This window comes from Protopterus annectens, chromosome 4.part1 (assembly GCF_019279795.1).
Source record: "Protopterus annectens isolate FY-2018-M chromosome 4.part1, PAN1.0, whole genome shotgun sequence".
Taxonomy (NCBI): Eukaryota; Metazoa; Chordata; order Ceratodontiformes; family Protopteridae; genus Protopterus; species Protopterus annectens.
The window spans coordinates 171003781-171021399 of NC_056734.1; the positions used below are offsets into that span (position 1 = coordinate 171003781).

Consider the following 17619-nt stretch of genomic DNA (forward strand, 5'->3'; position numbering starts at 1 on the left):
ACTTGCTTTCAGCAACTGTGTTGTAAAGAACCAACATGAAAGCCTTAGAATCCTGAGTTCTTTTGCATGTTAGTGCAGCTACTCAGTCCTGGAGATGGAGGAGGGACAGTTACTGGCTAAGTGGAAGACCTGGCTGGAATGAAGCAAGTCTGCTGCTGCCTACTGTTATTCAGAAACAGTAAGAGGCCTGTAGGCTTGAGAAGAGAGTCACACAGTCAACTTAAAATATTATCACATTCAGTCCAGTGCTGAATAGGTGATGTGGTCAGCCCATCCTCCTGGTGATAAACCATGTTAAAGCATGGCGGAGATTGCAGAAAATAAACAGGTTCATGCTACCTGTCTGTTCAGTGCACTTAATGTCAGTTGTTAACTTTTTATGTCCTTCAAATGACAGTGACTTTTGTGGTTCAACAAACATTGGGCCCTGAATAATGTGATAGAGTGTATAGATAATCCTATAATACTGAGGGAGGTGCCACCAACTGCCTCTTTATAGTTATTATCTATGTATTACAAATTTGAAGATAAAACTCTGAAGACTGTATATAGATACACAAACAGTATGTTTGGCATCCAGGTATGAGAGCTGTTGTAAATCATTACAAAAATTAGGAAGATAGTAAATTACTTTCTGAAAGAAGTATAAAGATTATTTTGGATGAAATTATAAATCTAAATAAAAACAGGCTGTTTTACCAATGAAAGTTTAAACTTCAGTGAAAAAGAAAACAAACTACAGAGTGCATGCCATTACTGGATGTTTTATTAAAATGTGAGTTGGAAATGACATAGGTCTGGATTTTTAAATGCACAGTGTTGTGTATATGGATGTATACATGACATAGTACCATTTTGTATTCAGTAAGCATCCTTAAAGAGTGCTGCATGGTCCTCCAATATGAAAATATGCAGCACTGTGAAAGGCTCACTCAGTGGACATGCTGAATGCTAATGAGGCATTCCGGCGAGGAGACATATGCTAATTATGCATGGACTCTCTCACTGGAGTGACCTACAGAAAGGCATCTATAAGGCTGAGCGATTCAAGAAAGTGCTTCGTCGTGTAGATCAGTATGGCCACCCCCATCACATTGCTGTAGGGAACACAGCCAAAAGGTACCACTAGATACCAGGGTTTAATTTTAAAGTGCTATAATGGCATCAACATCAAAATGGGGTCAGGGGTTAGGGAATAAACTAGACACCAAGGAGTCATCTCTAAAGTGCCATACCAGAACCAACATTACTACCACAGCCAGAGGGTGGAGGGAACGAGTCGACCACCAGGAATTATAGTTTAAAGCGCTGTACTCCCATCAACATAACTACTGTTACTGGTGAGTTGGGGGGTACACACTTTACATTGCCATACTGGCACAAATGCTATTACATGGGCCTGGGGGTCAAAGAGATACAGGATATACTTTAAAAGTGCTATAGCAGTACAAGCATCAAAACAGAGATTGTGGGGTTGGGGCTAATGCTTTAGGTGCTAACATGACACCAGTGTGATGCTCGAAGAATGGGAAATGCTTTAAGTGCCATAATGGCATAAACAATACAATAGGATCAGGGGGTTGGGGGATACACTAGACACAAGAGATTACTCTATAAAGTGCCCTAAGGCACGAACCAGCATAACAGTGATGGAGGAACCACCTGACACATTCTGTAGTACCAGACTGGCTTCAACAATAGTACAGTGATTGGGGGTTGGGGTACCAATAGACATCATTGATAAGTGCCATAAAGGCGGGCACTTCATAAAGGTGATGGGGTGGGGGGAACACTACACCACCAAGGAAGACTCTTTAAAGTGCTGTAATGGTGCTGACAGTGTAACAGGGTTCAGGAGGTTGGAGAATGTACTAGACACCAGGGCCTAATACATAAGTGTCATAATGGCACTAAAGTATTACAACGATGGGGGTAGCACAGTTGGTAGGTTGTGTGTGTGTTCATGTTAGCAGATGTGTGCATGTGAGAGTGGAGTAGGGATGTCACTGCTTATATGAGCAGCAGGTCACTACTGTGATGTGCATCCAGGCATGATTTGCATGTCACAGTAGTAACAGCAATTTAGTAAATATGCAAATTAGATAATAATGTGGTCATACATCATCATGGCCAGCATGTTCCTGAAAAACAAATGGGAGTGTTGCTCTAGAAGAGCTTGTCTAGTGCAAGGCATATAACTCACTGTAGGGCCTTTAAAAAATTCCCAGGTTAGTCTGAAAATACTAAAATTCAGCTTTCAGCCACATACGTAGTAGTATAATCAGCTGTTAAATTGAGAAGCACTTCTTGAGGATGAGAAGGTTCTTTTCAAATTAATAATTAAAGATTGTATTATATATAACAAATACAGCTTTGTAATTTAAATATGTAGAATATTAACAATGCAAAACAAACTTACAAGGCAAAAAGGTAATTTTAACGGGTCTATATCACAAAGTCAAAAGATAAAAAAAAGTGAACGCTTATATCAAACACTAAAAATGAAAAGCAGTGAATGTCGAACACACAGAACAGTGATTTTTTTTCCCAAGAAAAAACATCATTGGGCCATTTTTGGGACTTTGTCATTTCCTCCACTGTGGTGCAATCTCGGAGTTGGTATATTTAAGTGTGGGGGTGTGGGGGTGAAGCCCCCCCACTTTATTTTGTCTTTGGAATTTTTTATTTATTTATTTTTTTTACAGAGCAGTGATTATTTTCTCCTGGGAAAAAAATCGCTGTTCTGTGTGTTTGATATTTACTGCTTTCAGTTTTTGGTGTTCGATATAAGAGCATTTGCTCTTTTTATCGTTCGACTTTGTGATATAGAACCAATTTTAACTGTAGACCTTAAACACCTGCATATGTAATTCTGTACACAGATTAATTGGATCCTCATATATAAATACAATCACACACACACACGCACACACGCACACACACACACACACACACACATATATATATATATATATATATATATATATATATATATATATATATATATATATATATATATATATATATATATATATATATATATATATATATATATATATATATATATATTTTGACGGCGCTGTGGTGCAGCGGTAGCATTGTCGCCTCACAGCAAGAGGTTCTCCAGTTCGATTCTTGGTTGGGGTGCCTTCTGTGCAATCTGCATGTCCTCCCTGCATTCGTGTGGGTTTCCTCCAGGTGCTCCGGTTTCCTCCCACGTTACAAAAACATGCATCTGGAGCCTTTCCCCCCAGGCCTCCGCTGAAAATTGGCTTTGTTCCAAGTTGGACTTTCCCAGTTAACAAATGTTACATTAAAAAAAAAAAAAAAAAAAAAAATATATATATATATATATATATATATATATATATATATACAACACACACACATATATATATATATATATATATATATATATATATACTTAAATTGATTGAATACCTTTTATGTCAATGTGCATAATGGTGAAACAAATTGATTGACATTTTGCATGTTGACACTTTACTATGTTCATCGTCATCAGCCCTCTTTTTACCATTTTCTACATGTGGTCAGGGAATTGTGCTGTCGTCATCTCTCTCGATTCAATGCCACACTCCTGCCTTCTTTGACTCTCATGCCCGAATGTCACAGATGTTTCACACAATCCATCCACCTCTTTGCTGGATGTCCTTGTTTCCTCTTACCTTCTTCCTGTCTGTCCCAAATCTTCTTCACCAGATTGTCTTCTGCTTTTCTGCACATGTCCAAACCACCATAATCTGTTCTCTTTTATCTTTTCTGCAATTGTAGTTATTTTGGCTTCTGCTCTTATGTCCTCATTTCTTCATCTGTTCCACAGAGTGCATCCTACCACCCTTCTCAGGCACCTCATTTCCATCACCTCTAGCTTCTTCATCTGCTCTGCCTTTACTACCCAGGTTTCTGTACCATACAGTGGTACTGGTTGCACCACTGTATTGTACATCTTACTTTTCAGTTTCTTTGGCATTCTTCTGTCATAGACTACACCTGACACTCTATGATGGTTGTACTGCAGCCCCTCTGATTCTAGGTTTGACCTCTTCATTCAGACTTCCCTTCTCCTCAACTACCCCTCCCAGATACTTGAAGCTATTTACCTGTTCCACTGTCTTCCCTTCTATCTCAATTCTGAACTTATCCTGATTTACCCGGTTTGCTGCCATTACCACTGTCTTGTCTGTGCTTAGTTTCATCCCATGTGCCTTCAGTTTTGCATTCCATTGCTCTATACTTTGCAGGAGTCCTTGCTCAGAGTCTGCCTGTAATGCCACATCATCTGCATACACCAACTTTGTTGATCTGCCCCCTCCAACCTGTTTGCTAATGTAGTCCATCACTAGTATGAACAGCAATGGACTCAGAGCTGAACCCTGGTGTATACCTACTCCTATTGGGAACCCCTCCTTGATGCCAATCACTGCTCGTACTTGAGTCATTGGGTCCTTGTACATAGCCTGCACTAATTCTATCAATGTTTCTGGGACTTCAAAAAAATGCAGTACTGCCCAGATCAGTTTTCTTGAGACTTTGTCATATGCTTTCTCCAAGTCTAAGAATACCCAGTTGGACTCTTTCATCATCTCTAGCTCTAGCTTCTTCTCATCTATCTGTTTAACTGCAAACATCGGGCAAATTGTGCTGCAGCCTGATCTGAATCCGAACTGCTCATCTCCCATGTTACATTCTGCTACTCTGCGTATCCATTTATCAACCACCCTGTCTAGAACTTTCATACAGTGTGATAAGAGTTTGATTTCTCTGTACAGCCCACAGTAGTGGATGTCCCCTTTGTTCTTATACACTGGCATGAGTATGCTTATTCTCCAATCATCTGGGATATGGCTTTCTCTCCACACTGCTATGAGTGCCCTCAGGAGCCATTTCTCCCCTATCTGACCCAGCATCTTTATCATATCTGCTGTGACCTCATCTGAGCCTGCTGCTTTCCCTGACTTCATTTTCCTTAGTGCTGTTCTTACTTATTCTAGGGTACACACCTCTTCTTCTCTCAAAGTAGGCTGTTTCTGGGACAGTACAGCTTCTGTGGGATTTTCTTCATTCAGAAGCTGCTGGAAATACTCCTGGCATCCCTTTTGAAGGGTGTCTGACAATCTTCTTTATCTTTCTGTCTTTTCCTTGCAATTTAATATAGTTTCTTTGTGCCAACTAATGAGTCACTTTCCAGAACCTGGTAGAGTGCCTCTGAAGCCTTGTTCTTTGTTACCCACCCAGTATTCTTTCCTAGCTTGTCCATCTTTTCTATCTCCCACTTTTTCCTGCACTCCTTCTTTCTTTTGATGACTTCCTGGACTTCTGCATTCCACCACTAGCTTTCCTTATGTACCTTATTTCCATATGTGGCTCAGACACTTAGCTGTTCTGTAGTTCTCCGATGCTGTTTTGAGGAGCTTCCATTCTTCTTCAACTCCACCTATTTCCTCCTCTTCCTGGGGTGCTAGAGCCCTGAGTAATTCCTTGAACTGTTGTATTATCAACACTTTATTACGTATGTACCCAAAATTAACCTTGGCTCAAGCAAAACTTAAAAAAAACACGCAAACCCCTGTTAATTATCTATTCTAACTCCAGGATAGCGCAGTCCTTGGGGAAAAGGGTATATTCCTGCACCTGCTTGTCTGTCTCACACACCTATCAGCCACCTGTTTAGTCGACTAAATTGTGTTGATTAAACAGTTGTCAAACAAAGTAGCTTTTGGCAACGTTACTGGGACTCGTATAGATATGTGTGTGTGTGTGTGTGTGTGTCGTATAGATATGTGTGTGTGTGTGTGTATATATATATATATATATATATATATATGTAGATACATAGATTATAGCTATATATATATATATATATATATATATATATATATATATATATATATATATATATATATAGTTTTGTTTTGCTTAAATTCCCCTTGTTAAAACTGAAATCTAAATGAGGTTTTAGAAACCAAATTTTCTAAGGGTCACACTCTTTATTTGGAAGATGCACTAAGGTAGACAAGTCCAGACTTATTTTAATACTGTGTATCTACAACAAGCAGTATTTCACATTTATCTACCTTTAGGCTTGATATACACTCTGTGCTACAATGGCATGAAATGTTACTATTTATTTTATTATTAATTAGGAAAATGAAATTATAAATATGCTTGCTTTATGGTATAACTGGTGAAATTACTTAATATCCTGATATTAATTGTGGTAGGGGAACTAAACAATCAACATACTACAACTAAGTCACTGACAAATCTTGTGGTGAAATGCTCACCATTACAGCATATTAGCTGAATTTGGCTATTGTTTTGCATAATGAAGGTTGACAAGCCTTCACTTAAATAGTTTGGTCTAATTCAAAAGCTCTTACTGCTTGCTGCGTGTAGTTATGATGCCTTGAACTGCTTTAGCAATGTTTTGTCTTTTTTGTTTCCTGCCTGACACAATTATGGCAGCTTTCTCAAATATTTGCAAGATTTGCTAAAATTACACCTGGAGCTGACAAAAAATAAATATTAACACCTGATGAAATCCTCGAACTTTGTCTATATAAACAGAGTGAACTCTGTATAATGAAGCTGTATTGCATGAACGGCACTAAATACTCCTACACAGGAAATCCAGACTTTTGTTTTGTTTATTCAGAAACTGATGCAGTGCATAAACATGCTCAAGTAAACCAATATTATTTGCAGAAAAACATTAACTGCCTGCTACCCCTGTTTTCCAAAGGAATAATGGCCATATGTTTAAGGAGTTAGACATGAAGTGCTATGTATATGCCCAGAGGTTCCCTTCCCACAATTCACTGCATTTATCTGTAAACATAGCAATTGTTTGATGTGTGAGTCATTGAAGCAGCATTCTATAACTCCATTTCACCAAATCTTTCAGACTGTTGAAAACACCTGTCCACAATATGTAACCTTTGTGAAGGTGTTGCAGTCTCAGTCATTTATATATTTGGGGGTATAGATGAGAAGAAGATCCACTGAGAAGGATTTGGTTAATCTTTATTTGAAATCTGCTAATTTCATTCAGCCTTAGAGGACCTGTTTAAGTGACTATGAAATCTGTATGCCATCTCAGGTGAAGAGCCACAAGACTTGGCAGCTCTTTTCTGTCTTTCACCTCCTCATCAGATATAGTCATGCCTCTCACCCTGCTAGCCAAAAGAAATCTGGACAAAGCTAAAAGTAAAGGGGATCCAAAATAGGGAAGTATTTTAATCTATTGCTCTTATAAACTTAAAAAGTTGACATAATGACAGGTTTTTCATTAGAATCCATTTATTGAAGGATATGAAGTTTTAAACTCAAATGTCTGTCATTATTTAGTGACTGTAATCCACAGGAATTTGTCAGAAAACTACAGATTTTATGATAAACAGACCAAAAAATACGAGGCAAAAATCTGGACATTCTGTGAAAAATCTGGACAGCTGAAAGGTATGGATACAGTTTGTGACACCCATGCCCTGGCCCAGCAATCAAGGAGCCTCAATCCTCACCACTAACACCAGTGAGGGGCGTCTCATATAGGAGGAAAGGATAACAAATACACACAGTAAAGTGCAATTTCCCTTAAGAGCACACAGAGATCACAGTCAGTCTGGGGCTGGTCGCTCCCTTGCTTTCCAGGTCTCCAATAAGACTCCCCACTGGCACAGCTATAGGGTCCAGATCTCAGCCTAGTGGGCAAGCTAAAACCTCCAGCACCCTCTCTGTCCGACCAGTGCTTTGTGTCCCTGCCCAAGTAGCTGATACACACACACACACACACACACACACACACACACACACACACACACACACACACACACACACACACTTTGAGAAAGGTTTATACAACCACACAGACACTCTTGGGAAAGGCTGGCACAGGTTCGCCAGCTCTGCCCCTTTTACCCAGACTATATGGTAGAAATCACTGCCACCACCCAGCTAATATTTATCAGCTACCCAAAGGCCCTTAAAAGGATGTCCAATTATTACTGTGAAATATTATTATCCAATTGGTAGTATAGCCCACGGCTAAAGCTATTGGAGTGGCTTTGTACAATTTTACCAAAGGCATGCAGGTACTCTAAAGAGCGTAAATTATCTCTAAAAACAGCCACATTAGAAAGGGTTTCAAAATATTAATAATAAATAGTCAAAATACAAGACAATACTTTTTACTACACAGTGCTAGTCAAGAGTTCAGGGATCACAGAGAAATACTTGAAATAATTCAGTAGTACAGTTCTGACATCACATAAAAACACTTAGTCTAATCTTTCTAGTTTCTAGATATTCTAAGAGAAAACACAAGTCTAAGATAAACTTACATATAGAACACAGGCAGAGTGCTGATGAGTTGGATGGTCAAGGCAAAAATGCTTAATGCTCTCTGATTTTCTCTGTTTTTAAAATCACATTCCTGGTTCACATTACATTATTCCTCACACTTCCCTTCCTAACAAGCTACATTCTTTAGTAAGCTCACAGCAGGTCAGGAAGCAAAGCCATTAAGGACATTTATACATGCAAATTCTGACCATTAACTCTGGCCTTACAACAGTAGCAAGAATTCCTTCATCTGGACCAGCCGGAGCCGACTTTAAAGATCAAAGACAGTCATAAAATGCGTGACTTAGCTTCCGTACAGTAGAGTGCACTGTTGTTACATTTTTTTCAGTTCCACATGTAACACTATTTTTTACCATTTAAGACAACAAGCCTGTGGTTTACATTTTTACAGATGACAGAATTATCTCCAAAATTCTATCTGGCTAGGCTGGCAACCTTCATCTGTCTTCACCCAATATTCACACAGTTCATCACCCATCTCTTTCTCTGTCCCCATATTTACATCAGCCATGGTAAGGGAAGGATAGGCCTTTGTTTCCATTCTGTAATGATCTACATTTAGATTTTTTTTCACTCTGTACTGGTTTCTAGGGCAGTACTGGGAGTTCATATAAAAGATGGACTGTAACTAAGTACCCTTTGTCTTTGACAAGGAGTCATTTTCTTCTTTGTCATGCTACCCTTTAGGGACAAAAAGCATACAGTGATAGCATTGTTTATTTATTTGTTTTTGTTTACTGGAAGGTCTGACTGTGCTATGGGAGTCCCAGGAGGTCTTGGGAAAACAGCTCCAATTACAATATATAGTAGAGATACCAAAAATCCCAAGAGACACAATATAGTAAATAGGATAGTGTTGATGATGATATCATTTCTAAGAGCTGAGTGGAGGAATATTACAGGTTGCAGGAGAGCAGGAAACTGGTGGGAGAATTTACATAAGAACCTACAGAGTACAAAGATCAACAACAAGGAGTAGCATTTGTGTACATTATTATTATTATGGCAAAGGAAGTTGAATGAATTACTTGCATTCCACCCTTAGGTGATATCTATGCATCATACACCTAACAGGGTGTTAGAAAGTGGAGAGAGTTTCTAAAGGCAGTTAGTATCTTGGGTGTTATTCAGAGAGCTATGTGCGGTAGAGACTAGAAAATAGTTTAATCTGTAGAACTGAAATTACGGAAAGAGCTAAGGGAAGTGTCTTCTGGAGGGAGAGAGAAAGTAAAATGTATGGAGGGATGCAGTTAAGAAGGGGGAAAAGATGAAATGGAGAAAGAGTAAGAACAGATGTATATAAGGGGAGAGTGTAAGGAGTGGTTATAGAAAGAGGAGGGTAAATATGGGGAAGAAGGACAGGAAATGTGAGTTGAGAAAGATTGGCTTTGATGGTAGGAATGGATAGGTAGTGGAAAGCTGACACTCTGAGCTAGGGGTTATCCATCTAGGAGGATGTGCAAGAGCAGAGCAATTAATTGGTGATGTGTTGTTTTAGGGTATTTTAAATATATTTAAGTTAGACTGTTGCCTAATGGAGGTGGGAAAAAATTCAGATTGTGGAAACATAACTGGAGTACAGGCACTGGCCAGCCCAGCGTTGGGATATAATTATGTCTAGTAGAGGTTTATTAATGGATGCTCTGATTGGAAAGTAAGGGACTAGTATGTTTAGTAAGGCAGAGCAGTGTATTGGCTTATAAAAAAATTATGAACAAAGACTAGTTGAGTAAAGGGTAGTGTTTAAATTTGTACCAGTTTAGTTGTTTTAAGGCCATGCTATGGTGATATCTCAAAGTATGATTAGCAGCGAATCTTGCTTTCTTGTTACAGCATTGTTCAGTTTTTAAATCCAAATGACAAGGTGGCAAATTGACTCCAAAAACAGACTTTATTTACATACTGTTAAGCGTTTTTGTCACTTTCATAGACATCATCGGAACCATAAAAAAGTAATTGAAATGTACGATACACTACTGTATTAAAAAGTTAAAAAAATCAATAAATATCAAATGTAAACATGTTTATGTTTACATTTGATATTTATTGATTTTTTTAAAGTTTTTAATGCGGTACTATATCGTACCTTTAACATTTATGGTGGTGTTTACAATATTTTAATTGATTGATTACAGCTGTGGGGGTGTGTACTTAGCAAAGGTTTTTAACAGGTTACTTTGTTTAAATTACTTTTTTATGGTTCTGATAATGCCTATGAAAGAGATATAGACGAAATCGTATAACTGTATGTAAAAAAAAGTTTATTTGCCACCCGGTCATTTGGAGTTAATATTCAAGTTTGTGTACACTCCGGAGTCAGCTTACTGCTTGGTTGGTTATATTGTTCAGCTTTTGTGAGGAGAGATTGCTGAAAGTTGAAGATGAGTGTGGCATATAAAAGTGATGGAGGAAGAAATGTAAAGGCTATAGTTTTCCTGGTGTTGTCAATAAACAAATATTTACTATGATATAGGAGGGCTAGTTTTTGGTGTTTTTTTCTTTTTTTTGTATTGCTTGTCGGATATGAATGTCAAACCTGAGATGCTGATTTTTAGTAATGGCAAGTAGTTTTGTGTGGGAGAAAGGTTCAATTGTTATTGGTTGTCTGATGGAGACCATTTTGTATTATATGTGAAAGAGTTTTAGGAGTAAAGGGCAGGAACTTGGATTTCTTGGCATATAAAATGAGGTTGGATCTACTGAGCCAGGACTGAACAGAGGAAAAGATTTTTTAGGTCTTATCTTTAAGTTCTGGAATGGATTTAGTTATGCAGATAAGTGTCACATCTTCAGTGTATTGAATAAATGAAGCATAATTGGTTGCTCTGTGTAGATCATTAATAAAAATGTTAGAGTATGGGACCTAAAATTGATTCTTGTGAGACACCTACTGAGATGGGTATAGTTCTTTCTGCCACTTGACTGCTTATAGTCTGTTTGTGTGATAGCTGTATAACCAGGATAGGGAGGGGATGTTCAGGCAAAGGGAGGATAGAGGCACCATCTGGTAGGAAACTGTGTCAAATGCCTTAGCTAATTCCAAGAAGAGTGAGGAGACCAGGTATCCTATGCCCCAGTGGACATTGACGTGGTTAGCGAAGTTGATAAGTGCTATAATGATGGTCTGGTCTGAAGCCATGTTGGGTTGAGGAAAAGAAGTTGTTGTCTGTTAAGAGTTTAAGGAGTTGAGACTGTTTATAATTTTGAGTACTTTTGACAAAGGTTAAAAAAAAGGTGCTGCCCAGTGCTAGCAGGGGGTGAATATGTCTCAATCCCTGTGTGTCCAGTATTGAGGAGAAAGCATAAAGCACAGTTAACTTGCCTGTGGTTTTTTGAGGTTATCTTGCTACCTTGGTTGCTGTAATAACTCCAGTTGAGGGAGGTTTGATGGCTGGCAGGCATAGGGGCAAAAAGGGCCTAGAAAAAAAAGAACATTTTTTGTGTATGTGTATCTTAGTTTCCCCTTTATGACTGATTACAGTAAAAGTCACATGCACAGAATTACTTGAGCTCATAATTTTTTGAGGGCATGGGCAAACCTGCAAAGTTTCAGTATATGTTTTGAATTGTCGTATTCATAGCTGTTATTTATAATTGCATGCTTATTTTAAGGGGGGATGGGTGTATCGCAGCTCAACACTGTTGTTAGCACTGTTGGCCTCATGGTACCTACCTGATAATAAGTTTAGATAACACTAAACGGTCCCTTGCTCTATGAATGAAGTATTGGAATCCCCTGTCAGTATCTTCTCCAAAGATAAGGGAACTGCGTGGCAATATGATCTCTCTCTCTCTCTCTCTCTCTCTCTCTAACCTCTTATCACTCACACCTTCTTTATTCTCTTTTATGCTCTCCTACCTTCTATACCTTTGACACTCATTCTGCACCTTCCTACATTCATATCTCCCCAGCCCTTTTCAACCTCTCCACCTCTTCTCTTCACGAAATGTCTATATTGCAAATCCACCCTCCTACCTACAAATCTAAACCCAAGTTACACAAACTACATCTATGTACTATTGTACTACCTCTTCCCACCAAAAACTTACTCATATCTGGGGATGTCCACCCTAACCCTGGCCGTTCGCCCTCTCCCGTCAATCAAACACTCTCCTTATCTTCTACCTCCCATCTTTCCCCAAACACCTCTCATCATACCCAGCCTCTTACACTAAACACATCCATATCCACGCACCTGGCAATATACTCTCTAAATATTCAAAGCCTAACCAACAAAATCACCAATTTCCATGCCTGGATAACACATACAAACCCTCACATCCTTTCCTTATCTGAAACCTGGCTTAAGCCACATATCACTAACAATGAAATTCTCCCACCAGGCTATAATATCTATTGCTCTGATAGATTCCTAAAAAAAGGGGGTCGTGTAGCCATCTTCCACTCCAATAGCCTCAGTCTCTCACCTTTTCCCACACCCATCCCAGACTTTCAATCAGCTGAGCTCATCATCCTTATTAACCACCTTAACCCTCACAAAAAATTAGCTGTTGCCGCCATATATATCCCTCCCAAAAACAAATCGTCCATTTTAGAGAATATCTTATCCTGGTTTTCCCACAATATTCCCTATGAAACCGTCATCTTAGGTGATGTTAACCTAGATTGTTCTAAACTTAAAACTGACTCACCACAACTCAGCATCAACCTGCATGGTTTCCATTTATTGATATCTTCGCCCACCCGCCTCCATAAAAACTCATCTTATGGCTCAAGAATTGACTGGATACTCACCAACTCCCCTCACCACTACCACAACCCCACTACCCTACCAGACCAACTTAGTGACCACCTCCCCACCTTGGTTCTTAGATACACCATCTAAACCCCCCAAATCCCACCTTTATAGAGATTGCCAAAAACTCTCTAATTTTAATGTAGTCCAGTTCAGCTCTATTCTATTCACCATTGACTGGTCCATCCTTAAACAAATCCCTCTCAATGACGCAGTTACGAGGTTCAAAAGCATCTTCCTGAATACCCTGAACTCCCTTGCTCCTTCTAGGAAGGTTAGAATAAAACCCAATTATGCTCCCAAGCTCTCAAAAGAAACTAAGTCCCTTATGCTAAAAAGAGATAGAGCTTGGAAAGCCTAGATCAAAACAAAGGAATTATCTCTGCTACAAAATTATAGACACTGCAGAAATCTTACAAAAAACAAACCAATAATGCCAAAAAGTCCTTTCGTAACTCTGCCTAATTCAGTAACAATTCCAACCCTCACAAGTTCTGGTATACTATTAACACAATTCTGTCTCCAGGCTGCTCTTTAACTCCTTGCACATACCCAAATACATCTCCTCTGGAAACTGCTACTCTTCTTAGTAAACACTTTATTGAAACTATTTAAACACTCATACCTTCCAGCTGTAGCACAACTTCTCTGCCCACCTCTCCCAATCCTTCTAACAAACAACTATTCTCTTTACATCCAGTTCCTACGTCCTGCATAAGATCTCTTCTTCACAAACTCAAACCCTGCTCTCCCTCCACTGACAATCTACCTCCTACCTTCCTCATACTTGCAGCTGACTCCATTGCCTCTCCAGTATTTATACTAATCAAGATATTCAGGAATCCACCATCCCTACCCTATGGAAATCCTTTTTCGCTATCATACCTTGCCTACGCCTAAAGTTCCTTTGGTGGGCACATAGGCAGCAATCTACTTAACACTGAATGTGTGATTAGAGACCTTGGGACCCAGGTGGACAGTAGTCTCTCCTTTGATAGTCACATCACCACAGTAGTCAGGAAGTCCTTCTACATGGCACACCTCATCATAAATGTGTTCTCATCCAGGAAAAAAGAGGTCATTGTTCCCCTCTACTCGACCCTCATTAGACCCATTATAGAGTACAATGCCCCTTTTGGAATATACCTCATAAGACATCTGCAGCAGCTGAAAAGGCCACAGAAGTACCTCACAAAGAGGATTACTGGCCTCAAACAAATGCCCTACACTGACCACCTAAAAAAACTCCAGCTTTACTCCGTAGCATATCGCCTTCTCCGAGGTGATCTCTGCCTAACATATAAAGCTATGTCAAACCCAGAGCTGTTGGACATGCTACACCTAAAGAAATCCCAATCCCTCTGAGCTACACGCTCTAGGGACCTAAACCTTGTCACCACAATAAACAGGACATGCTGGAGGGATAGATTCCTGTCCCAGAGACTTCCCATACCCTGGAACAGGCTACCCATCTATGTCAAGCAAAGTTCTTCATTAGCACTCTTCAAGAAAAATCTTGATGAGTGGATGGGAAATAGGAAATACACCCCAGGGATCACTTCTGTGTCTCTGCTCGACAGTGGCACAGGAAAATAACTTTCTTGGGTAGTGTAAGCCAGTGAACCTTGTTGGCTAGGCTTACATAGGACCTTGGGCCGATAGCCTAGTATGGTAGTACCTACCTACCTATGAACCTATGAACCACTATTCCCCTGCATAAAAGTGGAAACTCTACAGACCTATCTAATTACTGACTTATAAGTATTTTATCTCCCCTCTCTAAGATTCTCAAAAAATGTAATCACTCACAGCTACTCAACTATCTCCTCCAGCATAACCTCCTTACTCCCACTCAGCATGGTTTTTGTCCCAACTACAGCACAATTACTGCCCTCTTATCCTTTACAAATACCATTGCCGAGGCCCTAGACAATAACAAACTCATATTGTGTCTCTTCCTTGACCTTTCCAAAGCCTTTGATACAGTCTCTCATCCCCTACTGCTATCTAAACTTGAAGACCTCAATCTGTTTTCTTCCTCCCTTGCCTGGTTTTCCAGTTACTTATCATGCAGGCAGCAATCTGTTAAATGACTCTCTTCCACTTCTCCATTCATACCTGTCTCAACCGGGGTACCACAAGGTTCCATCCTGGGTCCCCTCCTATTTAATGTCTTTACCAATGATCTCTATACTTCTTGTAAACAATCCTCCTTCATCCAATATGCAGACAACTCGACTCTCATCTCCATCTCAGACAATATCTCCAATCTCCACACTCTTACTCAACAGACCTTCCTAGCCACTGAACAGTGGTTGTCCAGGAATCTACTCATTCTCAACCCTAAAAAGACCAAACTCTTATTTTTCCCCCGATCTCTCTCACTTCAAATCCACCTTTACTATTCCTTCCTCTAATAACACTGTTATCCAACCTGAAGCTCACACTAAACTCCTTGGGGTCATCATACATGATGAACTCAAATTCAACTTGCACCTCCAAAGCATAAAAAAGACTCACTAGAAACTTGGTTTACTGTAGCGCAACAAAACATTTCTAACTACAAATGCCAGACTCTCCCTTGCACAAGCTCTTCCCCTCCCCTCCCTTCTATATGCTGCCCCAGTACTCACCAACATCCATACTACTACTTTAAACAAATTCCAACAAACTTACCACAAGATAGCTAGATTTATCACAAACTCTCAATACAATACACATCACTGCCTTGCCCTAAATACTCTCCACTGGTTAGAATTTCCCCATCTTCTACTGCTGTCACAACTTCAAATGTTACACTTCATTCCTTACAAAGCTTCATCCTGCCCTGCTCTCACTTCCTTCATCTCTATCTACACTCCTCCGCGGACTCTCCATACCTCTAATCAGCAACTACTACAAAGTTACCAACCGAAAAATATAGCTAGCAAACTCCTATATAAACACTCCATCGCCCAAGCCTGGAACAAACTCCCAAGAGACATTTGTTCCATCATTCACCCATCGCACTTTAAAGAAAAACTCAAACTTCATCTACTCGACTCCAAAATATGTCCTTGTCCAGCCTGTATTTAAGCCCCCCACAACCCTACTGTATACCTTCTCAGTCCCTCCACATACAGTTAAGTTCTCCTGTATTGTGGATACGTAATACTGTTGGACTTAACTCTTTTTGTAAATATGTAAATATATTTTTTAGTCTGTAAAACTATTGATACGTATATATCATGTGTTTGCATTTCTGCTTTGTTTCACTAATGTTCTTGTATAACTGATTTTGACCATATTTTTGACTCAGATGTTTAATTCGCTGTAAACTGTTTGTGTTTTTTTTTTTTTTTGGAGATTTTCTCTTCGGGTCTCCACTGAAAATGGGCCACAAGTCCAGCTGGACCAACCCGGTTAACAAATGTCAATAAATAAAAAAATAAAAAATCTAAGGCAGCAGCTGTCCAATATGTAGCTTATGACATTAACAAGGGATTGATTACTTAAATGCACAGACTATAATATAATGTTTAGACTGATATGAGCAGATCTGTGTAGTTACATGTGTGTTTTGGTCATAGGAGAGGCTTTTGTGATCATTCCAAATCTTGAAGAACTGGATTTGTCCTGGAATAGTTACATTGGAGGCAATCTGTCCAATCTTACTCAGAATGTTCAAGCCAAATGTAAAATAAAACAGCTTCGGTTCCTTGACTGCAGTCTGTCGGGAGAAGATATATTATTATTAGGTATGTTCAAGATAATCTTGAGATGTTACTTCATATAATTGTCTTCTTCTTTGGGCTAAATGTAAGATATAAGTTCAGATACCATTGTGGTTTTACATAAAGTCTGATCTGTTTATATGCTTTTCTTGGCTGAAGATTTTTTACTGTCTTTTTTAATTTTTTTATAGCTCGCCATTCACTTGTCATCAAGTCCTGATTTACCATACAGAAATTATAAGACATATGATATATTCTAATAATACATAGAGATGTAATATGTATCAGACAAGCCATACCCTCATTTCTATAAAATATATGACAATATTTTACTTAGAATAACTGAATGCAGTGATGAACAAGAGAATCCATCCCCACCAATAGTAAGAGCAGACCAAACTTGCATAACAAGGTGTAGAAGATGCAGTAATACACTGAGCAGTAGAGACTCAAGAAGCCCATCCACACCCCAACTCACACCACCTCCCTATATTCATATAAAGAGTCTTCTGAATTATACAGACATCATTAACACAGGTGTCAGTTATAATGTGACCCAAGACATCTAGTTAAAGTGTATTCATAATTAATAAAGTCTTCAGTTGTTTTGGAACAAGCATATTATTTACTGATTTCAAGGAAACCCATCCAGGATTAAGTTCTTTAAGAAACGTAACACATATATTATAACCCACGAACACTGGTTATGGGATTGCTAGCTCTATGGGAATGGATTCAACGTAATGAAAAAGAGTAGATGTGGTCCC

General features: G+C 39.0%; 1 protein-coding gene across 1 annotated transcript in view; it reads left to right on the forward strand.

The window, feature by feature from the left end:
• Positions 1 to 17619, forward strand: part of LRRC31 (leucine rich repeat containing 31) — a 500475-nt gene that overhangs the window by 225414 nt on the left and 257442 nt on the right. Inside the window, exon 5 of the mRNA XM_044070078.1 lies at positions 16709 to 16876. Within this exon, the coding sequence (XP_043926013.1) occupies positions 16709 to 16876 (168 nt within the window). The remainder of the gene's footprint in view (positions 1 to 16708; positions 16877 to 17619) is intronic.